At 56.1% G+C, this 25810-nt stretch overlaps 1 protein-coding gene across 1 annotated transcript in view; it reads right to left on the bottom strand.

The window, feature by feature from the left end:
* Positions 1–1035: 1035 nt before the first annotated feature.
* The window catches only part of RSPO4 (R-spondin 4), a 39992-nt gene continuing 15217 nt past the window's right edge, over positions 1036–25810 (bottom strand). The window contains exons 2-5 of the mRNA XM_058287401.1: positions 11896–12087; positions 11040–11180; positions 8826–9011; positions 1036–2613 (exon numbers count right to left, since the gene is read on the bottom strand). Coding sequence (XP_058143384.1) covers positions 2510–2613; positions 8826–9011; positions 11040–11180; positions 11896–12087 — 623 coding nt within the window. The 3' untranslated portion in view covers positions 1036–2509. The remainder of the gene's footprint in view (positions 2614–8825; positions 9012–11039; positions 11181–11895; positions 12088–25810) is intronic.

Genomic DNA, 25810 nt, shown 5'->3' with positions numbered 1-25810 from the left:
GAGGCAGGGGCCCCAAAGGAGCCAGCTGGGGTAGGAAGGGGCATCTGCAATCCCAAGGCAATAGGAGGGCTTGGGCCGGTGAAAACCTTCCCTCCTCGTTTGAAAACACTGGTGAACGTCCACAGCCCCCAGCTGGGGCAGAGGCCAGCCCCTCTGGGGCCAGCGAGGAGGAAGAAGGTGGCCAAGGAATCTCGGGGTCTGGAAACTCCCACTTGCACTGCTTGGTCCCTTAGAACTGTAGCATCCTTAGAATTCCAATCTCAGCAGGAAACTCAAAATACAGAATCAGATTGTTGAGACTCCTGGACTTAAAGGCCCCAAATCTTGACCCCCAGGACTCTGGGGCGGGACGTCACCTGAGAGCCACCCCCACCGCCACCAACGCCCGGCTTGTCCTGGAATGGGTGGGTTTGCTCTCCCTGGGACCTGGAATCTGTGAACTTTTACAAAGCTCCCCCTGGAATGCTGTTGGGTCACCCAAATTCGTGCAACTGATTTAATCCAGTCATGCCTCCCCTTCTCCGTCAAATGGGGTAACTGAGGCCCAGAAGGAGGAAATGGCCAAGGCTCAAAAGGCAGCCACAACGGGGCTGGGACTCGAGCCTCTGCCTCCAATGCCAAGGCCGCTCTCAACAGCAGCCCGGGTGTTTCGACAGCTCCATGGGATCGCCATGGTCCCTAGGGTAACTTTCCCCCTCTGACATGTCATATGCAACATAGATAAGGGTTTCCGAGGCCACTTCAGTGATCCACGGGGCTGAGAGCCACTGGGCGGCACGGTGTTGCCCTCTTCTGCAGAGGGGCCCCTCCCCTTCTTGCAGCCCCTCACGCCCCAGCTGAAGCCCTACCCCAGGCCAAGTGCACCCTGACCCCTCTCAGCCATGAGCTTGCCCTTGATAAAAAAATCACCCCGTATATATTAGATTCAGCTACTCCAAACTCATCATCATATTTTTGCAATACCCACTCGATGCCCAAAAAGCATTTGCAAGTTTCTTTTTCCTTTTCCCTTTATTAAAAAAAAAAAAAGGGGGGGGTCTTGAAACAACAACAGAGCACTTCAGACACATATATTTTTGCAGATGAGAAGCCGGTGGCCTGGCTGGGTGTGTGGGGCTCTAGCTGTCCTTGGGGTGGGGGAGAGAGGAAGTGAGGGTGGAGCTGGCCTTGGGGAGTCAGGTCCCCGGAGAGCCCATTGGGAAGCTGTGCGGGGGGGCCCATCAGCCAGGCGGAGGGCTGGGTGAGGATGTGCCCTCTCTGGGTACGTATGTCCTATTTCATCACTACGCCCCACCTCCAGCCTGCCGGCCTTCCCACTGTCCCTAACCCACCTGGGGGCGTCCGGCCTCAGGCCCCACCCCGCCGCCTACCTCTTCTGCTCCAGCTGCTGTCAGGTGGCCCTAGGAGTCCAGGCCAGCAGCCATGCCAACACAGGTCGGGACTGACCGTCTGTGGGGACACAGGGGGCGAGGGCTGTGCCCAATGGGGGAATGACAGGCCAGACCTGCTCACTTGATCTAATCGGGAGACTCCTCTCTTTGTCTTCCCTGCCTGGAGAGCGGGTCGGTCACAGCGAAATGCAGAAGCTCAGGGGGTTGGTAGCGGTGTGGGTGGGAGGGGCTCTTCTTTTGCTCCTGATTGCTTTCATCCGTTCCCCAGAGGCCCCCGAAGTTTCCTCTGAGCTGTGGCTGTGCCAACAGAGCAACCAGTGGGAGCACAAGTGCCCTCCTTCCCAGGCCTCAGTTTCCCCCTGGGTGCAATGGGCAGGAGATGCCAGGGTGGGGACGAGTGGTCTGGATAATCCCAGAGTTCCTTTCAGCTTCTCCATCCTCTTCTGGGCTGAGCCAGCCGTGCCCTCGGGGGGCCGGCCCCACTTGACCCAGCCCTTGGGGCCCCAGCGGGCTTGGGCGTACGCTCAGCTTGGGCAGAAGGGGGCCTTGGCAGCCGTCGGGGGGAGAGCCCAGGAAGCGCTGATGGGGTGCGGCAGGCACTTCCAGGAGACCCGCGCGGCTGCCACGCGAGACCCAGGCACCGTGTTCAGGGGACCACCTGGGGGCTGTGGAAATGGCCTCCAGGACGGCCGGCCCCGGGTCCTGGGTGTCCTCTGGTGCCTCCACGGCCGACGGTGGCCTGGGCCCGCCTCTTGGAGACGCAGGCAGGGTTAGGAGAGGGCCAGGGAAAGACGCTTGCTGTCTTCAAGAAGTACTCGGAGAATCCCTCTCAAAGTGTGCCCGTGCGCCAGAGAGAGGAAGGGAGAAGGGATGGAAGAGGGAGATGTGAAGAAAAGAAAGAAGAAGGGGGAAAGGAGAAAGGCAGACAGATAACAGGAAAGAAAAAAGAGGAAGGGAGGGAGGGTGGGAGGAGAGGAAAACAAAGTGGGAGAGGTAAAGGAAATGTAGATCAACAGAAAAAAGAGAGAAAAAGAAAGAAAATAAAGAGCAGGAGCGAAGACTAAAACCAGACAGCGTGGCAGCGGGGTGGCCACGGCGGGGTCGGCGGGCGCCGGGGCTCAGGGCTGCGGCCGCTGGGGCCCCACGTCCAGCTTGCCGCCCAGCTTCTTGTCCTTGCGCGGGCGCCGCTCCTTGCGGCCCTTCTTCTGGCTGGGGTTTCTCTCTGCAACAACAGGGGGCCCTGTCAGGCCCGGGGGACGCCCCCACCCTGGGACGAGCCTGCCGCCTCCGCACCCCCATAAGGAGCTCAGAAAACATCTGAGCGCTGACCCTGACGGCTGGCCAGGCCTGGAGGTACACACGGGACCCCTGAGCAGGGCCCAGGGTGGCCTCTGGGGGTCCCCGTGACCCTCCCACGGACACTCACGCCACTGTTTACAGGCCTCTTGACCTTGAACCTGGTCCCTGCACCAACCTCCCTGCATGCCAGCCTCATTCCAAGTGCTTCGCGAGGGTTAAATTCGGCGACCCCTCACTGCCCCGACGCCCCCATCTGACAGGCGCCCCCCAGCTCCCACTGCAGGAGGCGTGGGGCTGGGATGCAACCCGAGACCTAACTTTGACTCTTGACCCCACCTGCCCGCTCCTCCCTGCTGGACCTGGGGGTCTCTAGCAAACATCTGATGGGCCCATTTCTCAGGAGTGGTGACCAAGGCCCAGCAGTGGCACAACCTGAGTGGGGGGTGGCTCCCCGCCAGGGGGAGACCCAGGCAGAGGAAATGGGGTGGCCAGTGGTTACATAGCATGGAGGAGGGGACAGAGCCCTGGCAAGCAGGACCCCTCCTTCTAGGGCCTGCCTATGCTGGGAAAATCTCAAGGGAATCTAAAGGTGCCTGCTGAGGGCAGGGGCTGGAAGCCGTGGCCTGGGTCACAGAGCCGCAGGGCCTGGGGCTGGCGGCTGGCGGCCTCTCAGGAGCACCCTGCTCTACCGCCTCAAAGATGCCAAAGACGGACCTCAAATCCACAAGCTCCCGGCCCTGGCAGCCCCAAACATAAACCTTGACACGTCAGCCCTCCGCAGAAGGCCCAAATCACCACACCCTTGTCCTTGAACCCAGGGCCTCACTGAGCCTTGGCAGAAAGGAGCTCTGCGACACCTGGGCGGTTTTCAAACAGAGCACCCCATCTCTCCACCCATCTCCATCCTTGCCCCAGCTCCTCCACCTACAAGCTCTAGACCAAAAGTCCTTTATGGGTACATGGAGACTGGGTGGGTGCAAGGAAGAGGCTCTTTCCTCAAGACACTTTACTGCCATCTGCTGGAAATTCATTGCATTAACTAAACAAATCTAGTACAGAGAAAAGGTGAACAGAGAAAAGATGAATGATGTTCCCTGGAGTTGTGCAGTGCCCGACATGCACACCCATACAGGGCAGCCCTCGTGTCCAATCTCTGCAAGTGTGTCTGTCGCTCTGTCTGTCTCTCTGTCTCACTCTTACTGCCTTCTGCCAGGAGGGGAGGGCAGAAGGAGGCCTCTTGGTGGTGGCAGCAGACACCTGTAGACACTCAAGGCTGGGAGGCTGGAGGCCCAGCTGCGGCCGCCCTTGTGGCTGGAGCAGGTTACTGCGTGACGGCGCCGAGCCTCCCTTCCCACATCTGGAGAATGGGCAGGTAACAGCGCATCCCTCGGGGCGAAGGTGGTGGCAGCCTGCCTGGCACTGAGGCAGGACAGGAGGGGCCAGACTGAGAGTGAACAGTGATGGCCGATGTTTGGAGGGGGCTCACCCCACTAAAGAGGCAGAACGATGGGCCCCGTCTTACCGAAGAGCCATCAGGCACCGAGGGGAATGAAAGGGACTTCCCGAGGCCTGTAGGGCCAGGCTGCAGAGCCTGGAGCCGAAGCACCTGGCACAGGCGAGGCCGGTGGATCCTGTGCAGGAAGCTCACATGGGCCACACCTGCTTCTGGGCAGTGTTCCCAGTGTAGTGACCCGTCTCGTCCCCCAGGAAGCTGCCAGGTAAGCGCTCGTCGCTGGGGCTTGAGCAGCGTCCCCCGGAATTCACATCCCCCTGGCAGCTCAGCGTGGGCGCTCGTTTGGAAATGGGTGTGCAGGTGTAACTAAGGCAGGACGAGGGCCTGGATTCAAGAGGGTGCTCCGGGCAGGGCTGGGGCCTGCCAGCGAGGAGACTCACGGCCCGGGAGGGAGGAGAGTGGCCACTCGAGGACACGCGTGAAGTGGACGCGGATTCAGGGGGATGCGGCCACAGCCGGGGAACACCAAGGACTGCCGGGAGCCGCCGGGAGCCGCCGGGAGCCGGAAGGGCCAGGGAAGGTTCTTCTAGGCCCTCGGAGGGTGCGCGGCCCCGCCGACGCCTGATTTCAGACCTCCAGGCTCCAGAACGGGGAGAACAACCTCGGCTTTTGAAGCCGCCGAGGAGATGGGCTTTTGCAGCGGCAGCCCTGGGAAATTCCTAAGGCAAAGAGAGGCTAAGTGACTTGCCCGAGGTCACAAGTATTTACTGAGCACCTGCTGTGTGCAGGCACTGTGCTAGGCACTGGGGACACGGCAGGGAACAGGACAGCAGGGCTCCCTGCCCTCCAGGAGCCGGCGCTTGTCAGGGAGGGGCAGGCACGGGGCGTCCCTGGCGGCGGGCACAGCCAGGCAGCAGGGCTGGGGTGAAGTGAGGGGCAGGGGTGAGGTCGGAGCGGGGTGGGGTCGGGCAGGCCGGAAGAGGACTTCGGCTTTTCCTTCAAGGGAGCCGGGAGCTGCTGGCGGTTCTCAGGAAGGAATGACAGGGTGACTGATGCTAAAGAGTTCTCGCTGGCTGGCACCCTGCCCAACACAGCAGGTGCACAGCCCACATCTCCAGAATAAATGAATGGGGGGGGGGTGGTAGTGCACTTGCCCCCAGGTGAGGAAAGGACAAGGAGAAGAGGAATGTAATAAAGACTTGGAAAGGCTAAGGCCGACCCAAAGGCAGGGGAGGAAGATGGAGACGCCGCTGCCCATGCCTCAGTGGAACGAAACCCTTGCAGCAGCCACGCAGCCTTTCTGTGGCACCTGGCCTCCGTGGCACTCAGCTCCACAGCTTTTCAGAGCAGCCTCTGGGCCACCTAGAGTGCAAGCCCGTAGCCTGGCATTCGATGTCCTCCAACGCCCCCAGCCCGCCTCAGTCGCATCCGCAGGCCCCCCTCCCCTTGCCTGTCTGCTGTGGGCCCCCTCCAGGTCTCTGCCGGAGCTGGGCCCTCTGTCCGCCGGGAAGGCGGCCCGTCCTTCGATGCCTCCTGTGTCTCACGTCCTACTCTGAACGTGGTTCCTGTTCTGGACACTTTAATCCTCAAAACCGTCCTACGCAGGAGGTACTATCGCTGCTTTGCTCATCTACACACAAGGAAACCGAGGCCCAGGGGCGCGAAGAGACCTGCCGTGTCCACCCTGCTGGGAAGAGGAGGCGGGAGTCCAGCTCCAGAGCTGAACCGCCGGGCAGCACAGCCCCTCGCGATGCAGTGGAGAGCAGCTGGCTGCGCTGGGACTCAGGAGGGCTGCCAATGGGTGTGGGCTGTCCCTGTGACCACTGGCAGGTGAGAGGACCGAGGCTCAGGAGAGCAAGGCCAGCTCTACACTCCTGGTTTGCAGAGTAGCTCCACACACAGGCCAGTTTTGTACATTATTTGGCCTCACGCCGTTCTCCCAAGGGGTCAATGTCCCCACTTGAACATGAGGAATCAGACCCAGGAAGCCACTCCTCAAGGCTGCAGTGAGGCAGTTAGAGCTCTGGGCGCCCAGTGGCAAGGGGAGGCAATTTTATTTCTTGAGTGCCAGCTGCGGCCCATCTCCCTGGGATTCAGGGCTGCAGCTCCAGTCCTGGCTCCTCTCTCTGTGGGGTAGATTCAGGGTCAAGCCCTTGGGCCAGCCTGACCACTTCTGGGGCTCCCCCACTCCCACCCCCAAGCCAGGCTGGGGTGCTGAGGCCAGGCTGCACTCTCAGCTCTAGGGCTCAAATGAAGATGGCATCTTGGGGTGGGGTGCAGGGTGAGTGGCTTTGGGTCTCCATTTCTTTTCTCTGCCTGCCTGCTATCTACCCAGCCAGCCACCATCCACCCCCTCGCCCACCACCTGCCCACCCACCTGCCCACCCACTCACCCCCTCGCCCACCCACCCACTCTCCCACTCATGCACCAGATGTGTCCCAGGCCCTAAAGACACACCATGAGCAAGGCAGGTGAGACCTGGCTCTCACTGAGTCACAGTCTCTTGGGGGAGGCAGACACTAACCAAGCAAACCCCAAAATGAGCAAGACCATTTCAGGCAGAGGTAAGTGCTAAGATACCAAATGATCAAAAGTAACTCAGGGGAGGCTGAGGGTGCTTGTGGAAGACACGGACGGGGAGACCTGGGGATCAAGGAGCCCAAAGTTGGGTGCTGTGAGGTTTTAAGGAGACAGATTAACAGAGCACTTAGCCCAGTGCCTGGAATGTGGCCTGCACTTTATGAAGGTCTGCTGTTGTTATCATCATCATCATATCATCAGCAAGAAGAGCTCTCCTCCCTCACTGCCCCCACAGCCGGTCAGCCACCAGCTCTCAGCTACAACGAGGGATGTGGCCACAGGAACAAGCACTGCAGAGAACTGTCTGTCTGTGAGTGGGGGTGCTTCTCTGGGTCTGGGGTCTCTAAGAGTGTCTGGTCCCATCTCAACTTCACCCTGTTTTCCCAACCGTCATGACTCCTGGCGGCATCTTCCTCTGCCATCTGCACGCCCAACGCTGGCACGAATCCCCCTGAAAGCAGGAGTCTCTCTAGGCTAAAGCCTTCCCTCTGCAGATTAAGTGGGTTAATGAATACTGAGCCCATGCCTGGTAGCCAGGAGGTCACCATTCACGTTAGCTGGGCCCACGTCACTGCTATGTGCTGCTCACCTCTTACTACCACCCACCACGCTGCTCCTCTATTTAAATGGGTGGTTCTCAGCAGGAGGGCAGCACCTAGGGGTGTTTTGGAAATCCGTGTGGTGATTTGCTGGACACATGAGGGTCCTAGTGGCTCTCTGTGGACGTGGATGAGGATACTGTGTGAGACAGTCCCATACAAAGAAGAACTGTTTCCCATTCAACCAGTTTACTCACAGCTTGCCACACTCAAGTAGCTGGAAAATGCTAGCAATGGTCTGAGTCCAGAGCGGAATTCCGTTTTATCTAGGGATGACAAGTGTTTTTGAACACCTGTCTCATTCACTGAACTTTCTAGGACTGCCTTTGGGGTGTCTGTTGAGAGAGCTGAGGGTTTTGCTGGGCTTTGCCAAGAGGCAGCCACCATTTGGGAAACTGCACCTCTGTTGGCAGTGAGAGCGCACATTGGAAGCCCCGACAGTGGCCGTGACCTTCCTGGTCGTGGTACTTCACTGTTCAAGCAAACTACGACTTCACTAAGCGTCTCAGGTGTGCTGGGCCTGTGCCCTTCCCTAAGGAAGTTTATTTTATTTCACTTTTATATTACAGTTAGAGCACTATACTGATCTTTTAAACATGATGTGTGCAAGTGGGTTGCATTTATCCGTAAGTTTCAGTTCAGAATAGTAAGAGTATATTTCAAAACCCTTGTTATTCAAAGCGGGGGTGGGTGGGTGGTCAGTCTGAGGAGGCCGAGCCCTCTGGATATAAAGGAAAAGCTCAGTCTTCCTAATATATTTGAGACTAACTTCAGCAAGGAAGACCTTCTCTTGAAAGGAGATGGTGGACTTTCAGGCAGCCTCACAGGTACTATGTGTGGGGCCAGTGTCCCAAGGCCACTGTGCATTAAAGAGTTAGCGCAATGAGGTTGAGACTTTCAAACCCTGCACATTCAGGAGAAGGACTGGCTCTCGACCGGCTCCTGGGAGCCCCTGGGAGCCCCTGGGATACCTCTAGGCCCCTGGAATATCCTGTCTGATAGAAGTGCTTTGTAGACCTGGGGCATTGGCCCATGTCTGATGGTTTGTAGTAGCAGGGTGATTCTTGGGGGGCTTTGGGCCATGCTGCCCCTCTGACCTGAGAGACTGGGTAGCTAAAGCCAGTCAGGCAGGCGCTCCATGTCTACGTGACCGACCCCCAGTAAAAACCCTGGACACCAAGGCGCAGGTGTGCTCCTCTGGGTGGCAATGCTCTGAGTGCTGTCACACACTGTTGTGGGAGAATTAAGTGCTGTGCATACAACTCCCCTGGAAGCTTGTGCCGGATCTCTCCTGGACTCCGCCCCATGCACCTTTCTCCTTTGCTGGTTTTAATCTCTGCTTTTATGTAATAAACCGTAACCATGAGTAGAAGAGCATTTCTGACTTTTCTAAGTCTTTCTAGCAAATCACTGAACCCGAGTGTGGTCTTAGGGACCCGACACAGTCACTGGGTCGGCGTGGCTCTGCCTGCTGCGGCCCCGCAGGCCGCCCCGGTGCTCACCTCCTGGGCAGTGCCGCTGCATGGGACATGTCCTTGACTCGGAAAGCGCCGGGCAGGTTGCTGCTTCCTCCTGCCCGGCCCGGCCGGCTTCCCGGACCCGGGTCTCCAGGCCCCAGGCTGAGCCGCAGGTCTTGCCACTGTGCAAGCAGGGGCCCCAGCTGCCCCAGGGGCCCAGCTCACACTCCTCTGTGGGGTTGAGGGAGAGAGAGACAGGGTGAGCGGGCAGCGCGTCCTTCAGGCCCAAGGCGGGTCTGGGGGCAGATCCCTGAAGACACTATCTCCAGCGGCGGGGGCTCAGTCTATTCCAATGGGTGGTGGGAGGCACAGAAATCATTCTTTATCCGAGCCGGAATGAGGCCACTCAATGCTCGGGTGCTGGGTGAGGCTGCAGTCAGAGGGACCGGCTGTCTGGCTTTAAAAGGGAAGGCTTCCCAGGGGAGGTGTCATCTGAGCCAAAGGGGGGGATCAGAGACCACCGGGTGGAGCTGGCAGGAAGAACGCTGTGGGCAGGAGAGCAGAACCCTGGGGCCCTGGCAGACCGTGTTTGAGGGACAGGGTGAAGTTTCGGGAAGGGAGGGGCAGGGATGAGGCTGGAAGGTTGGCTGGGGAGGACTCAAGGACTGGACATGGAGCTTGAACTCCATCACGTGCCTTTGACCGTCTGCAGAAAGTGGGAGCTAAGATAATGAAGTCACGGGCATAAAAACTCCTACAAATGCTAAACTTTAATATATATATGAAATACATATATTTTCCCCCAACCAATTCCTTTAAGAGTTCTGAGAAGTAGGCAGAGAACAGGGGTAGCTCTTAGTGCTCTCAGGGTCCTGAGGCCTAGAAAAGGTAAAAAAGGGGCTGGCACGATGGAATACTGCAAGTTCAAGGTCCAGTTGGGCCCAGGAACCAGGTCTGCAGACCTTAGAACAATGGTGCTTTGACAAGTATATTCTGAGCACCTATGTGCCAGGTGCTGGGCTGGGGGCTCAGGCACAGCAGGAGACAAGGCAGACCCCCCAGATTCCCCACTAGAGGACAGGCAGGGAGGGCAGTGCTTGATGCAGTAACGGGGGAGCTGGGAGGGGGGCTCAGAAGGGGCATGGGTCCAGCCTGCAGGGCTGGGAAGGCTTCCTGGAGGAGGAGATTCCTGGCCGAGTCTTGAAGCAGAGGGCGATGGGAGGAGGGTTGGGCAGGTCCAGGGAGCGGCAGGACGGAGAAGGCTGGGGTGGAAGCAGCAGCTCCACGAAGCCCCAGGGACGACTGGCCTGACCCCGGTAAGCTGGCGCACCGCCTCGAAGAGGGAGGAGCAAAACGGCAGGGGCCGGCAGGTGGGGGCTGAGGACGGCGGGGCCGCCGAAGGGCCTTCCGCACGAGACAAGCCGAGCAGCTCGTCCTTGTGAAATGACCGCTTTGGCTGCGGTGGGGCGTGAGCTGGAGGCGGGGGACGCGCAGGGCTGGGCAGAGGGAGGGACGCGGCCGTGGGGGGCAGGGGAGGGGCCGGCCGGGGAGGAGGGGCTTCGGAGCCTTCTGCTTTCCTGTCGCTCCCTAGGGTCATCCTGACACCTGGCACACGGGGTGTCACTCCTGCCTCCCCACTAACATGTTGTGTCTGTGGGCGCAGAGACTGTCCCGTGCGCTGTGTCCCAGCTCCTAGGAAGGTGCCTCGTGGAGGGCAGGCGCGCAGGAACGACTTCTGAGTGGCCGAGTGAGCAGAGGGGACGCGACCCCGGGAGAGGGAGAGACAAGGGTCGGCGACAAGGCGCATGTCTCGTTTGCCTTGCGCGTCACGGTGTGACGTTAATCACGTAACCCTCAGGACAATGCCCTAGGAGGCAGGCGCCATCATCATCTTTTTTTCTTTTTAGCAGATGGGGAAACTGAGGGGCGGCAAGGGGAAGCGACTTGCCCAGGGCCCCTAGCGGGTGCATTTTGGAGGTGGGCTTTGCGCCCAGGGCCCTCGTTTTCCACAGGCAGTGCTCTGCCGCTGTGCCTGCTGCCTCCCTCGGCAACAACAATGATGCCACTGTGGGCAGTAATAGTAAAAGCCGTGATGGTGGTGGCGCCGGGCCTAGCGTGTTGCAGACTGACTCCGCGCAGGCGCCTGGCAGGGACGGCGGCGCCTCCCACCGCCACGTGGCGTTCTGCCGTGACTTCCTCTGGGCCTCCTGGGGGGATGGCGTGGGGTCAGGGCGGGAGGGCTGAGGAGGCCCCACTCACCCTGGCACTCCCGTGTGCTCAGGTGGGCTGCGGTGCCCGGAGGGCAGGTGGGCAGACACTTCCCCTTGTACAGGTAGAACCGCCGCTTGCACCGGATGCAAAAGTCCTGGCTGAAGCAGCTCTCGCACGTGGCTCCACATTCTGTAAGAGAGCCAGGGACCCCCCAGGTGAGGGCAGCTGCCGGGGGAGGGGGGGGCGCGTGCCGAGGTGGGAGGGCCCTCACGAGCCCCCCAGGCTCTGGAGTGCTGGGCTCAGGCCTCAAGGTCTCTTCTGAAGCCCAGGTTTGCCTAGGGTCAAGGTAGGCTGCACCTACCTTGAGAGAGAGCTCCCTTTTCCATTCGAACTGAGGTTCAGCAGGGGAAGGTGACGTGACCAAGATAATGTGGCTATTTGGATTTACAGGTCATGATTCCCTCCTCATTTGAGCTAAGGCTCAGAGAGGGCAAGTTTCTTGCCTGACGTCACATAGCAATCTGGGATGGGAGGGAGGACCCCCTGCCCCATTTCTACCAAGGCTCAGAGATAGTCATAATTTATCCCAGGTCACAGAGAAAATTAGGACTGAAAGTTAGGATTCCTTTTTGCATTTCAGTTAGGCCAGGAGAGGGTGTGTAACTTCCCTGAGGCCACACAGCAAACTGGGATAGATGCGAAGGTGCCCTGACTTATTGGTGTTGAGGATCAGCCAGGACACTGACGCCGAGGGCTGCAGAGCCAGCCTGTGCCAAGCGAGTGTCTCAGAGTGTGGGCTCTGGCTGGCACTCACTTGCCCCGTGGCTGAGTTGGGGTGAGAGTGCGGGCTGTGGGCCAGAGGTGCCCAGGAGCCCAGCACTAGGGCAAGGGAGGAGCCACGTACTTTTGCACCTGTTGACCTCCTGGCCGCGGATGCCGAAGAAGCCAGGGGGACAGTCATGCACACACTTGCCGTACTGGCGGATGCCGTCGCGGCGGATGAACAGGAAGAGCCTCTGCTGGCAGGTGGAGCAGCCGTTCTCCTCTGAGCAGATGACGCAGCCTGTGCAGTTGCCCCCAGGGCCCGTGCCCACTGCTGGCCAGTGGAAGAAACAGGGAGAGAGATGGTCAGCTCAGTTTATCCTACTGGGATGTTAACTGGGCATTGGGCTACCCTGACAAAAAATTACATTTCCCAGCTTCCCTTACAGCTAGGTATGGTCATGTGACCAAATCCTGACCAGTGGGGTGTAAGTATGTAGTAACTTCTAGAAAGCTGCCTTAAAGGGCAGAGGTGTGCCCTTTACCATCACCTCCTCCTTACTGTGGGGTGGGGTGTGAATGTGATGGCTGGAGCACAAGCAGCCATTGTGGATCATGAGTTAGAAGCCATGTGCTGAGGAAGGTGAAGAAATAAGATAGTAAAAGCCTAGTCCCTGAGAAAGGTAGAACTGCTGTACCAGCACTGGACTGCCCATGTAGACTGTTAGGTGAGAAATCAACATCCATTTTGTTAAAATGTTGTTTTTTGGAGTTTTCTGTCACCCAAACATAATCTTTACTAGAATTGTGTATTTGTGGACTGGGGTCTCTCCCACCTGCTCTCTTCCTCACATACTCTGTTCCTCACTGTCACCATCCATCATCAAATGCTCTGCCTTCGTCAAGTGTAGCAAGTTCGGGAAAGGAACTTTTTTGCTGCCCCAAATTGGCAACCAGGACTCAAGCCTGGGGAGAAAGAGGTGGGAAATACCCAGACTTTATAGCAAGCTGCTCCCAGGCTAGTAAGGCGTCTCCATCACCCTGACCGTCTCCTTGGGACCCCTGATCAAGCTGACCGCTTAGAGAGAGGACTCAGGGGAGTCACGAGTTGTGAGCTTGGGGTGGGCATGTGGCCATCTGTTCCCATCCCCCAAGCCAAATGAGGGGGTTCCATGAGGACCCCTCACTGAGGTGCGGTGCCTGCAGGAAGAGGCGAGCAGATCTCATGCCTTGCTGGACCTGGGCTTGGCCGCAGGCCTGCCCGTCTGAAGCCTCCCCAGAGCTCGCTGAGCAGAGAACGCGGCCGGGAGCGGGACGGGCAACGCTGAGGGGTGGGGGCAGCGGGAGCAGCGCCCTGACGTCCTTCACGGCCAGGAGGAGGGTTCGCAGCGGCCAGGGGGCACCTCGGACATTGCCGCGCTCGAGTGGGACAGCTGCCACCTCCCTCGAGAAGGCCGGGCGCTGGCGGAGGTCCCCTGACCTTCGGGGCGGGATCTGGGGGACAGTCAGAAAGAATCCAAGTGTCATTTAGGGACAAGAAAGGACAGGGCAGCTTCTTAGAGGCCGCAATTGGGGAAACATGAAAGTGTTTTCTGTTTGTACACATCAAGGTTGGACTATTTAACCAACCAGACACACCCCTTGCATCCTGAGCCCTGCAGCCACCTGGCAGGGGACATTCTTGGCTCTCCAGCCCCCCCCCCCCCCCCCGCCCCTCCATTCCTCTTGGCGCCCCACCTCCCTTTTAAAGGGATCTCCATCATGTGAGGTCCTGGCCAGGGTAAGGCCTGGCCTGCCCCAAAACAGAGGCCCAGAGGCCGGGCCCTTCTTAGGTGGGCAGTGAGAGGGCGGCGGCTACTCCCTCTCGTAACCCCGAGTCCTGGGTGTGGGACACCAAGAGCCAGGGATGAGGCTGGAGAGTGACACGGCAAGGCGGGCTCTTCCCAGGTGCGGAGCGCCCCTCCCTGCAGCTCCCCTGAGAATCGCCCTGTCCCTAAGCCCCGTTCTGGAGCCCCCCCAGCCTCCCAGCAGCTCCCCTTTCTGTTTTTTGATGCTGAGAACCCTGATGGGGGTCACATCCTGGGCTCCCGCCCCCAGGCAGTAAGCCAGAGTGACAGGTCCTCGGGCCAGGCCGCAGGGGGAAAGAAACCACAGCAGGACCGCAGAGTAAAGGCTTTTGTGCTTCTGGAGCTGTAGACTTCAACGTGAGGGCAGAGAGAACTGGGAGGTTGTAAGAGCATCAAGGGAGAACAGAGTGTCGATTTGCCACCCAGTTGGCACATTTTAAAAAGTCCATGATACCAAAGGCTAGTAAAGATGAGAAGAAATTTATACTTCCAACAGGAGTGTAAACTTTGGAGAAAAATCTAGCAATAGCTAGTAAAATTAAGGCTATGCCTAGGGTAGACCCAGGAATTAGACCCTTAGCTCTAAACCCTAGAACAATGGTTCTCAAACTCTAGCTCTCAGCAGCGTCCCTTGGAGGGCTTGTTAAAACACGGGTTGCTGGGTCCCACCAAAGTTTCTGATAAACGACCAAAGAAGAGTTACAAATATAATTGTGGATAAATCTCAATGACAAAGTGAAGAGCAAAAAGTAAGTTGCACACTGAATTCCGTAGAAAGCTATTTATATAAAGTTAAAAAAAAGTGTCAAGCAGTACTCTGTAACGTTGATGATACAAAAATGTGTATTAAGAGTATAAAACATGTTAGCCCGTGACGTGAGGATGCCGGCATGTCTGGAGTGAGAGTTGGGGAAGGAGATAAGGGAAGAAGTGGGGGCTTGACTTGTATCAGTAATATTTAATCTCTTAAACTCCAAAGCAAAAATGAAAATAGCAGAATTTGATTAAAAAATGGCTGGTGGGTTTACAAATGGTCATTATATTATTTTTTATTTTGAACTGTAGGTTTGAAATATTTCACAATAAAAATACATTTAAAGGAAAAAAGGGGTTTTCGCCTCTCTTGTGTCCTGTTGGGGGGCAGGACAGGAGTCCATGCTCCCATCCCCCCCCCAGACCCTCAGGTGAAAGAAACCCAGGAGGCCCGGGGGGAGGTGCTGAGGGTGGTGGAGCCGGGCCACCCCCTGTCTGTGCTCTCTGCCCTTCTCAGTCACGGAACCCTCCTCGTCAGCGGCGCGTCCCAGGCTCCTTTGCAGCAAGCTGTTGTCATGAATTTAGGTTCTGGCCAGTGGGGTACAAGCGGGTGTGTCCTGGGCAGCATCCAGTAAATGCCCTTCAAAGAAAGGTCGCGCCTTATTCTCCCCTTCTTCCTGGGTTTTAGACGTGGTGGCTGGGGCCCTGGCAGAGGGAAGTGACAGAAGGACACAGTGGGGTCCGGGGCTTTCGGACGGATGCGGAGGTCTACGCGGCAATGACCGACGAGGCCAGGTCTTCGGTCCTCAGCCACACGGGTCAGGGTGAGGTCATGGAGACCGGGATGCCCCCCGCAGAGCCCTGCACACAGGCCGCAAACGATCTGCCACGGGAGGGACGAGAGTTCAGAGTCCACGTCAAGTTCAGTTACGGAAGAACGGAACGCGTTCCTTGCAAGCTGAGTTGAGGCCTGAGACTCACACCCCGACCTGGGCGTGGGCGCCCATTTTCCTTCTGAGCAAACCAAGGCTCACAGAGGCGAGACACGCGTGCCCGCGCCGTGGTCACCAGCGGGCGGGGCCGCCCGCTCCCCGCGCCGCCCTCTCGCCGCAGGGTCAGGGTCTCCTCTGGGTCGGCAGAGCCCGGGGCTGCGGGGGTCGGCGACACCTGGCCCTGCCTTTGCGAGACCTGGGGGCGGGGCGACCCCTCAGAAGTGACTGTGATACCCCCGCAGGATGGAATAAGATTCCAGAATGGGGCAAAGCAAAACACTTAGCACCTCGGAACAGCTGAAGGCCCCCCAGCTCCAGCCCTGCAGTTTCCGGGGCCCCTGAGGTCGGAAGGGGTGGGCGCTCCCCACGGCCGGGCCGCCAGGGCTGCAGCTCCACACTGTGGTAGCGGTGCCAGGCCGGCAGAGGCGCCAGCGAGGGCCTCGGGGGCACGCCGGCCCTCCCCAGCCCTGGCCCTGGAGAGCGCGGGCTGCGTCTGCTTGTGGGTGTGGGGGGCGGGGAGGGGGTGGCTCTTACGCAGCAACTCCCAGCTCCAGGCCTTTGGGAGCAGGCGCCCCCGCCGCGCGGGCGTCCTCGGCCCGGCCGTTGGCTGTGGCGCCCTCTAGTGCCTCGATGCTATGATGACACGTCTGGCTTTTCAAGTTCCGATGCTCTCTGGCTTTTCATCAGGTCTCAGGAGTTGGTGAGAAAGAGTAAGACTGTTCCTCCCCCGAGACCACGGGTGTGACCTGAATGCCCATTTTATGAATAAGGGATGACAACTCGAGTTTGGACAGCGCTGCCCTAGAAAGATTCGAGCCTGGCGGTTCTTCACCTTGCCTGGGCGTTAAGCATCTCAGGGAGGCTTATAAACGTGTCTCGTTTGGGCCCAGGAACGTGCATTTTAGTAATTCCCCCAGCGGGGCCCGCTGCGGGGCGTGCTCCCTGTCTTACCCCCCGGGATGGTGCATTTACCTTCTGAAAAGGCAAGCGGGCTCCCAGGGCTGTCCTTACAGCACGCCCCGGGCAGCCGACGAGGGCGCCTGGAGCTGCACACAGGCTCCTGGAGCCTGCTCCGCAGGTTATTTCTTATGAGTCATGCTCGGCGTCCTTCCCTCTCTGGGCTCAGTTTCCTCAGCTGTAAAATGGAGGAGTTGGGCTGTATCAGCGGTTTGCAAACTTGTTTCATCCATTCATTTAACAAATATTTATGTGGGAGAGAAGGGCAGTCAATGGGAAAACAAGCAAACAAAATAATCACAACGAGTGAAAAGCACTGCGAGGGAGTCATCGAGGCGCAGTGACAGAGAAGAGTGAAGAGTAAGGGGGCGGTCGGGGAGGCCTCCCCGAGGAGGCGACTTTCATGCTGAAATCTGCAGGGTGGGGTGTAGCTGGCCTTGGCATGGCGGGGGGCACCGGAGGCAGAGGGTGCAGCAGCAGCAGCAAGGAGCACGGGGACGGGGGGCGAGGTTAGGGAGACAGGCAGGGGCCAGCTGCTGTGGGTCTTTGATCGCTTGGGCTGCTGTGAGGGGAAGAGTGGGAGCTAAAGAGGGGTGGCAGCTGCTGTGAGGGGAAGAGCGGGAGCTAAAGAGGGGTGGCAGAGTCTCCCGGCTGCCGCACCCCCTTCTGCTCTCATATTCTTCCTTGTAAATGATCCCCAATGCTGTTGGGAGCAACAGTGTGCCAAGCTTAACAAAGAAAAACATTCCCCAGCCACCCTTTTGATCAATAAGATGTAAACAGATGTCAGATGGGGCTTCTGGCAGCTCCTCTAATGGGGGCTTACTCTGCCCACAGGCACACTTCTGTTCTTTTTTTTTCTGCCTGGAACACATACGTGATGGTTGGAGCTGCAGCTGCCATTTTGCAACCACAAAGTGACCTTGTGGTTGGAAGCCATGGACTTACGATGAAAGAGTGAAAAAACAGTACTGGAGAGGGAAATTGGCAACCTGGATTAGTGGTGTGTGTACCTTTAACATAGAGCCAAGAGGACTTGCGTATGGACTGAATGTGGGAGTGGAGAGAGAAATGAGAGAAACTTTGTTTTTATTTAGACACAAAATTTTTCATCAAATTAAATGTGATACAGAAACCCAAAATATATGTAATGGGCATTTTGGGGATGTCATCCCTGCTCACACTCTGCTTTCCCTGAGAATTGGCCCAAGCAATCTGTTTGTACTGCATGACCCTGTCCCCTGGACCATAGAGAACGGAACCAGGGACCAACTGCTCATCCAGGTTGGGCTGATCAGACTTTCTCTCTCGAGAATTCTGATTCTGGGCTGACAGACAATGGTCTGGACTGGCCTCTTGACCTCAGGACATTTGCAGATGGACAGAGCAGCTGGTTTGCTGCACACGTGTGAGAAGTTTTGGTGGGCACCAGCCTCTCCGGTTCCTCTCTTCCCTAACAGGGGACCCGCCCCACCCCTCTGACTTTGGAGCCATCCCATCTAGGTGCACTTAACAGGACTTGGCCAGCCAGAGCCTCAGGTTCCCATGACTACAGGGTCTGGCTCAGGCACAGGCAAGTGTGCCAATGAGAGCTGGTCTTGGGACTTTTGCTTAAGTCAACGGCAAGTGGGTGTTTCCTTTTCCACTCTCTTTGGATCTGGGAGGAGCAGCCCAGAGTTGGTGGGTGTCATGTGAGTGAAGCGTCTCCCGAGAGCAGAATCCACACAGGGGTGGCAGAGTCAGGAGACGCAGGCAGATTCCAAATGGTGTCACCTGTATACCTGGTTCCATGCCCAGGGGTCTAGAAATTCTCTTCTTTGTTCAAGTCTCTTTGGGTTGGGTTTTCTGTCATGTGAAACCAAAAGACTCCTGACTAATACAGAAGCGTGAGAGAGAAATAAACACATCTGATGCATAGAGAACGGCAGCAACCAGAAAATATGAGGGTTTCAGAAAACAGAGGGAGATTCTGATCCCCATCCAAGCCCAGACTCCAGTCACTCCTGAGGCTTGGCTCACCCCATCGCCAAGTCATTGTATCACCTAAGCTAGCTAGCTTCTGTCAACCTTCAGTCAAAACGGAGGTAGCTCGCAAATAGGAACCAGATCATGGTAGAGCAGTTTTCATTCAGTGGGGTGAGCGGCCTTGAGCAATATCCTCCCAACCTGACCAACCCGATGCTCTGAGGGACCCCGAGGTTCCAGGGAGGACCCTTTGAAAAGCCTCATTTCCTTCTTCCCCTCAGTTGGAGCCTGGCCTCCAACCACTGCTGTCTTTCGGCTCAGAAACACACTTTTAAAATAAAAGCACTGGAGCTCTGTTTTGCAACCTCCCTGTGTTTTCTTGGGATGTCAGAGTGGATGGCACCCCAAGTCATTCCCCTTAACCACTGCTCCCATAATCAAGACCATCCTCCCACAGCCAAAATATCTGTTGGCACAAAACATACGGCCCCATGTTGCTCCAGCAGCTGGAGAGGCTCGGAGTGACATTTGACTCACTCCATCTTTCTCCAAGAGACCGGGGGATGAGTTGACACTTGGATGTCCATCCAAGTAGCATTAATCATGCCAGGCTTAGCGGTTTACAAAGCGAAGGAGGCTTCTAACAACTCTGTTGAAGGATTGATTCATTTATTTATTTATTCAACAATTTGTTATTGTGTTCCCACTCTGTGTCAGGTCTAGCATTAGGGGCTCACCAATTACAAGCTTTGGGGGCAGTTGTGTGACCCTGGGCAAGGCTCTTTTTACCTCTTTGAGCTCAGCTTCTCCAACTGTGAAACAGGGACAATAATGCTTACCTCGCTGTGATTGTGATTAAATGAGATGGCGCGTGAAAAACTCTTAGCTCAGAGCCTCTTCGCTCTCTTCCCTTTCCCTCTGGCGAGCAGAAACAACACATGTTAGGGCCCTCCTCCCGTCTAGGTGTGCTAGTGGCTCAAAGGCGGACCGCCGGGTCCAGGGGAGGGTCTTCCACCCTCTGGATGTGAGAAGCCCGGGGGGAGGCAGCAGGAGGCAGCTCTGGTCCAGGGCAAGGGGCAGGCACCTTCAACAGGACTCCCAACCACAGCACCTCGTTGTGAAGAGTCCACAGCTCCACATTGCCGGAGATCCCTCTAGTTTTTCTCTTTGGGGATTTTGAGCACATTCAGGGTCATCTCTGCAACATCATGCCTCCCACCCACCTTCACTTTCCAGAGCTTTCCTTGAGGGAGTCAAAAAGCACAGGGTGGCAGCTGCGATCTAGAAAATGACACGTTTTCCCAGACAAACTCACATCTTCAGCAGCCCCCAGGGAGTACGTCTCTGAAAAATCATCAACACCCAAGCCAAGAACTCCAGCCCCACACTTTTTTAAAAACTAATTTGGATAGATTGTCAACATTCAAAAAACCAGGAGATTTTCCATTAAAAATTGGAAATCGGGCTTCTCTGGAAGAATCAGAACATCTGGCAACACTGAGCTTGCCTCTTTACAGAGGATCAATTACTTGGCATTACATCTATGGGCATGTGTTCCCCAGCTTGCCACACCCCCCACCACTCCCTATTGTCCCTGCCACGGACAGCAAAGACCAGCTGCCATATATTATCAACCTTAAGCTGTGGTTTATCTTACGTCTACTTCACTCATTCATATCAGAAGATGGTGTAGAGTGGTGGTTCTCAAACTAGAGTGGGCATCACATTCACCCGGAGGGCTTGTTAAAAACCTGACTGCTGGGTCCCACACCTGGAGCTGCAGCTTCAGCAGGTCCGGGGCTGGGCCTGAGGATGTGCACTGCTAACAGGTTTCCAGGTGACCCTGTGCTGCTGGCCTGGGGACCACACTTTGAGAACTCTGGAGCTGGACTGCTTGGGTTCAAATCCCAGCTCTGGCCCTTGCCCGCGCTCCTGTGGCCTTGAGCTAGAGCCTTAAGCTCTTTGAGCTTCAGTTTTCCCGGCGATCTCACAGGTGTGTAGAGAGGACCTGGGCAGGGCCTGACAGCAGAGGCTCAGTACGATGAGCTGCAGGACTACGGCGTCACCCTGCCCTGCCTCTGCTGGGGTTTGTGGTCCTGGGCTTGCTGGGGCGTCCGTGCAGAGCATTTTATTTTGACGCTAACATTTTTGGGGGTAGAGTTTCTTCATAATTGGGGTGTGCCCTGGGAAGTGTGTCTCGCACGAGAACCTCGTGTGTCCTGGTGGACAAAGGACTCAGCACAGCTGTCCTGAAGGACGCGCTGGGGTGAGAAGAACAAGGAAGGAGAGAGAGACCGCCGCAACCCCCAGCCTCAAGGCAGTGCAGCCCGAGGAGGCTCAGCCCTGCTCCGGGCCCTGCTCTGTCCTTGAGAAGGATCCGGAACTGCACAGAGCGCGCGTGTGTGGTGCAGGCAGAGAGCGCTGGGCAGCGCATCCTCCGATCCCTGCCTGGCAGTGGAGACGCATGTCGCCTCTAACCAAGGGAAATAAACAACATCTGGGCGCCCGTCTGCCCGCTTGGCCGCGGGTGGGAGTGGCTCAGGGGAGCCCGGGCCCATTCCTGCCTGGGGGACAGATGCTACCATCCCCAGAAGCAGTGGGCCTGGAGATGAGACTTGGACACTGCCCGGGTGTGGGTCTAGAAGTCTCTAGGCCCTGGGCCCCCAGCTCCCAGGCAGCGCCTTGGGGGCCTCCCATCCAGCAGAATGTTGAGGTGATCTTGCTCTGGGGTCGCAGACCACGACGCCCTGTCTGTGTGATCTCGGGCAGGTGGGGATCCGCCGAGCCTCAGGATCATCTGTAAAGTGGGAGGAGGTGTAGCAGCCCCCTTCGGGCCCTTGTGAGTGTGGCCCGGGCTCGTTCATGCTGAGTGCTCGGCGCAGCTCCCGGCAGCCGGCAAGGGATGTTTCGTTACTGGATTCAGGGGCCATTCCTGCAAGGCCTCCGGAAGGGGCCCCTCGAGGCCCGGGGCGCCGGGCGGCTCGTCCCCCTTTAAGTCCCACTGGCCTTGCACATTGTACAGCTCAGTAAATAGTTCTTAAGTGAATGATGGATTAATAAATGTTCTCAAAAACTGTTCTCACGGAGGCCGCAGTCTTGTTGCACGCAGTCTTATTGCACGCACTCACACACGTGCAGAGAAAGCTGACCAGGTCTGCTCTGGGAAGCCCAGAGCCAGGGGAGCGGCCCCGGGGGGCTGGCCTCAGAGAGTGGGGTCTCCAGGCACGGTATTCTGGAGAGGTAGATGTGGTGTCAGGAGCTGGGGCCAGAAGCAGGACCAGTTTGTGTAGGAGGAGGAAGGGTGTAGGAGGCAGGTACAAGGCGTCATGGGAGTTGGTGGGGCCTGGGGGAGCTCGGGCCACTCTCGGCAGATAGCAAATCCCTGCTACGCTTCCAGGACCTGACACCGAAGGAGTCAGTGAAGAAGACCTCCAAATACAACAACAACAACAACAATAATAGTAAGCCCATATTCAGAATTGAAACTTTGAGTCCTTTGCCCTCCAATCCTGCTTCCTGTCCTTCCTAGTCAATGGCTACTCTACTCCCAGCCTAAAACCTGGGAGGTGTCCTCGTCTGCTCTTTCCCTCACATCCTGCATCCAGCCCATTGCAAATCCAGTCGGTTCCACCTTTGAAACATGCTCACAGTCTGACCACTTCGCTCCGCCTCCATGGCTGCCTGCATTTCTTATGATATTTCTAGCACCTAAAAGCAAATACGTAGGTGGGTATATGTCCTTCCCCCCTTCTGGGGACACAAGTGACAGCATATCACACAGACTAGTCATCACCTTGCTTTGCTCACTTAATACGTCAACAAATTTTCCTGGTGAATTTGCAAAATGGTGCCTTGTTCATTTTTTTAATATAGCAATTCATCTGAAATATGTTTGTATTGAAGTGAAATTCACACAACACAAAATGAGCCATTTTAAAGTATACAATTCAGAGGTATTTGGTACATTCACTACATTGCAACCACCACCTATGCCAAGTTCCCAAACATTTTTATCACCCCAAAGAAAACCCTGTACACATGCCTCATTTTTTCAAATAGCTGCTTACCAGTCCACATAGAGATACTGAAAAATGAATTTAAGTGCTATTATTATACCCATTTCAGAGAGAAGAAAACTGAGGTTCAGGGTGGTGACACTGCTTGCCTGAGATCAGTTAGCAGCAGGTAGGGTGGATGTTCCAACCCAGGCAGTGTGAGCCCAGCCCTTGACAGTCTACCCTCCAGGCCCAGCGTGGCCGGCGTGCTTCCTTTAACTCCCCCACAGGAGGGCTGTGGGCTGCCAGAGAGCAGGCCCCGCGCTCGGGCCTTGCCAAGTCCTCAGTGCGTGCCAAGGTCACCCCCCACCCCCCCACTCCATGCACCATCTCTGAATTCTCATAACAAGAGGCCCATTTCATAGGTGGAGAAACTGAGGCACACAGCAGTAAAAACGTTTGTTCTGGTGGTAGAGTTGGGTTCAAACTCACATCTGTTGATTTCACAATGTTTTCGTTTGCAATGTTTAGTATACCAGAAATGTGTTGGCTTTTACAATGGGAATTTATTTGGTTAAAAGCTTACAGTTCTGAGGCTGGGAAAAACATCCAAATCAAGGCATCAGGCAAAGCTCTCTCCCCAAAGGCTGGCTGCTGGCAGTGCTGGACTTCTGCCATGTGGCAAGGCACACTGGGGGCTCTGCCAGGCTCTGCCGTCTCCAGCTCGCCTTGTCCCTGAGCTCGCTGTGGGCAAGCAGGCACGTGGCAGGGCGTCACGGCGGCGGCGGCTCCTCTCCCTCTCCTCGAGGCCTTGTTGCTACTTCTGCTTCCATCTATGCCATCTGTGGCTTTTCTCTCTCCTGGGTTCATTAGCTTCAGCTTCTGGAAGCTTCGCCCTGTCACTGCAGCTTTTTCCCTCTGCCTGAGGCTCTTATTCCTCCATCTATAAAGGACTCCAGTGAGAGGACTGAAACCATCCTGGGCTACACCTGCTGGCGCAATCTAATCAAATGGCCCTTGTTGGATCTAACCTAGTCAAGGGGTCACAATAGGTTCAATTTAAGAACATAATTTTCTAGGGTCAACATACAAGTCTCAAGCCAACACACACAATCAGTAGTGATCCTCAGATTTAAATCCACATCAGAATCACCTGAGGCTGTTTATTGAAAATAGAGGTACTGCCACCCTCAGGACAGGCTGTTTAACACTTCTGGTGGGCTGGGTGATGTGTTAAGCACGTGATCTTCAGAAACTGCTCCATGAGGCCAGCCAGGTCTTACGAACTATCATGTGCACACAAAGCACGCAGGGGTCTTGCTAAAATGTAGAATCTACTGCAGAAGGTCTGGGGCAAGTCCCGAGACTCAACTTTTTTTTTTTCTTTTTAACAATCTTCCCAGGGGTGCGGATGGTGCTGGTCTCCAGACCATACTTTAAGAAGCAAGGAAGTTGCTGTTATTTCACACCGTTAACACGAGGTAATAATGGCGATAGTCCATCTGTCTTGGTCCATGGTTCACTCCCCCCTTATGTTCGTTCCTTCCTCAATCTTGGGGAATTTGGGATTATGTTCATTCTGACTGCTTCAGGCTGAGAGGGGACTTAGACATCACGGGGCAGAGGAAAGGAATTGCCCCGGTTTGGGCATGGGGCTGGTCCATCATCATCATGCTGGTTGTCCAGGGCAGGCCTGAAGAACTGGAGAGTAGGAGTTGGCCACAACTCTGCTGGGTTTCAGGGTTCAATTGGCATGTGAACAATTCAGAGATTTAAGTCTCTGAGAATTATATTTAACAGGTACACTGAAAATTATAGGTTCAAACATAAAGAGTAGAAGAATCTTGATCAGGGAAATTGTAAATGAGTATAACTATGTTATATTGGGGAAATAGATTTTCGTCTCTTCCCAGACAGGGCCTGCTGATAGGGTATTGAATGCATGAGGCCATGTGGCTTGCCTCTGATGTCCAGATGTCCCTAGGGCCCTCAGGAATACTCTTGTTTGAGACTGTGTTTACTGTGGCAGTTAGTGAAATCTGCCTGAGACCTGCATAAATGTAATCTCCAGAATGACCTCCTGATTCACTTTGAAATCTCTTAGCCATAAAAATTCTGTTTTATATAATATTTCTTCTTTTTGTTCAAGGTCTTTTTCCAAATTCATGGCTGATTAACCTTGGTAATAATCCCTTGGTGCCAGAGAGGCTCATCCCCAGGAGTCATGTCCCATATCAGGGGGAAGGTAGTGACTTACTTTGCAAAGTTTGGCTTAGAGGGAGGCCACATTTGAGTAACAAGGAGGTAACTCTTAGGCATTAATTTTAATTAGGATTAGTTCCATTATTAGGGGAATAAGTTTCATAAGAGCAAGCATTAAGATTGGGGAGTTGGCATATTGGCCTGTTTTCTTTTATTAGGCAAGGCTTATATTTTCAAGAGATTTTTGCCATCTTATTTGAAAAAGTAGTCACTGCTGTTATTAATCTTCATTTTACAGTTGAGGAAACTAGGGCCCAAAGACCAACTCGCTGTAAGCGATGGAGCTAGACTTCAACCCATGGCTGTCACAATCCCCAAACTCTTTCTACTGTACTTTATTTACAACCTTGCACTGATGGCCCGAGAGAGGAGGGTGGAGTAACATTTGAAGAGGGCAATCTGACTCTCTTGCCACTCACAGGAGGGGCAGTTTTCCAAGTTCCCAAGTTGGGGACTGTCCCCTGCCAGGCTGAGCCTGGCAGGAATGTGGAGGGGCTGGGTTTGTATATGCCTGAGCAGGTGTGGACCCCTGGGCAGTGGAATGTGTGTGCTGCAGATGACACCCATGTCAAGGGATGCTCACGCCCTGGAGCTGAAGCAGGGAGAAGGCTCACTCTGCCCCTGCCCTGCACTGCCCCTGCCCCTCGCTGCCCCTGCCCCTCGCTGCCCCTGCCCATGCTGCCCTGCTCCAGGCTGCCCCTGCCCCACGCTGCCCCTGCCCCACGCTGCCCCTGCCCTATGCTGCCCCCGCCTCATGCTGCCCCTGCCCTGCACTGCCCCTGCTTGGTCCTCATCAGGGGAGGGGCTGGGGGTGGACAGTCCAGAGCAGGCTGCTTGTGCCTGGGCTTCCTTCCCCCATCAAGCCAAATCTCTGCTTCCCCATCCCTAAGTTACCCACCCTAGACTCACCAGGTGCGTTCTACCCTCTACTAGACACTCATGAAGAGAAGACACATTTGTGTTCCTGGGGGGAGGCTAGGGGGATGCTGAGCAGCCCAGAGCAGCCACAAGCAACCTTCAGAAAATCATATATATTTTTTTAAGATTTATTTGTTTATTTCTCTCCCCTCCCCACCTCCCTACCCCGGTTGTCTGTTCTCTGTGTCTATTTGCTGCGTCCTGTTTCTTTGTCCACTTCTGTTGTTCTCAGCAGCACGGGATCTGTGTTTCTTTTTGTTGTGTCAGCTCTCTGTGTGTGCAGTGCCATTCCTGGGCAGGCTGCACTTTCTTTCACGCTGGGCAGCTCTCCTTCCGGGGTGCACTCCTTGCACGTGGGGCTCCCCTAT

Source organism: Dasypus novemcinctus, chromosome 24 (genome assembly GCF_030445035.2).
Source record: "Dasypus novemcinctus isolate mDasNov1 chromosome 24, mDasNov1.1.hap2, whole genome shotgun sequence".
NCBI lineage: Eukaryota > Metazoa > Chordata > Mammalia > Cingulata > Dasypodidae > Dasypus > Dasypus novemcinctus.
Note: the sequence above shows the minus strand (reverse complement) of the source record. Positions and strands in the feature narration are given on the sequence as shown.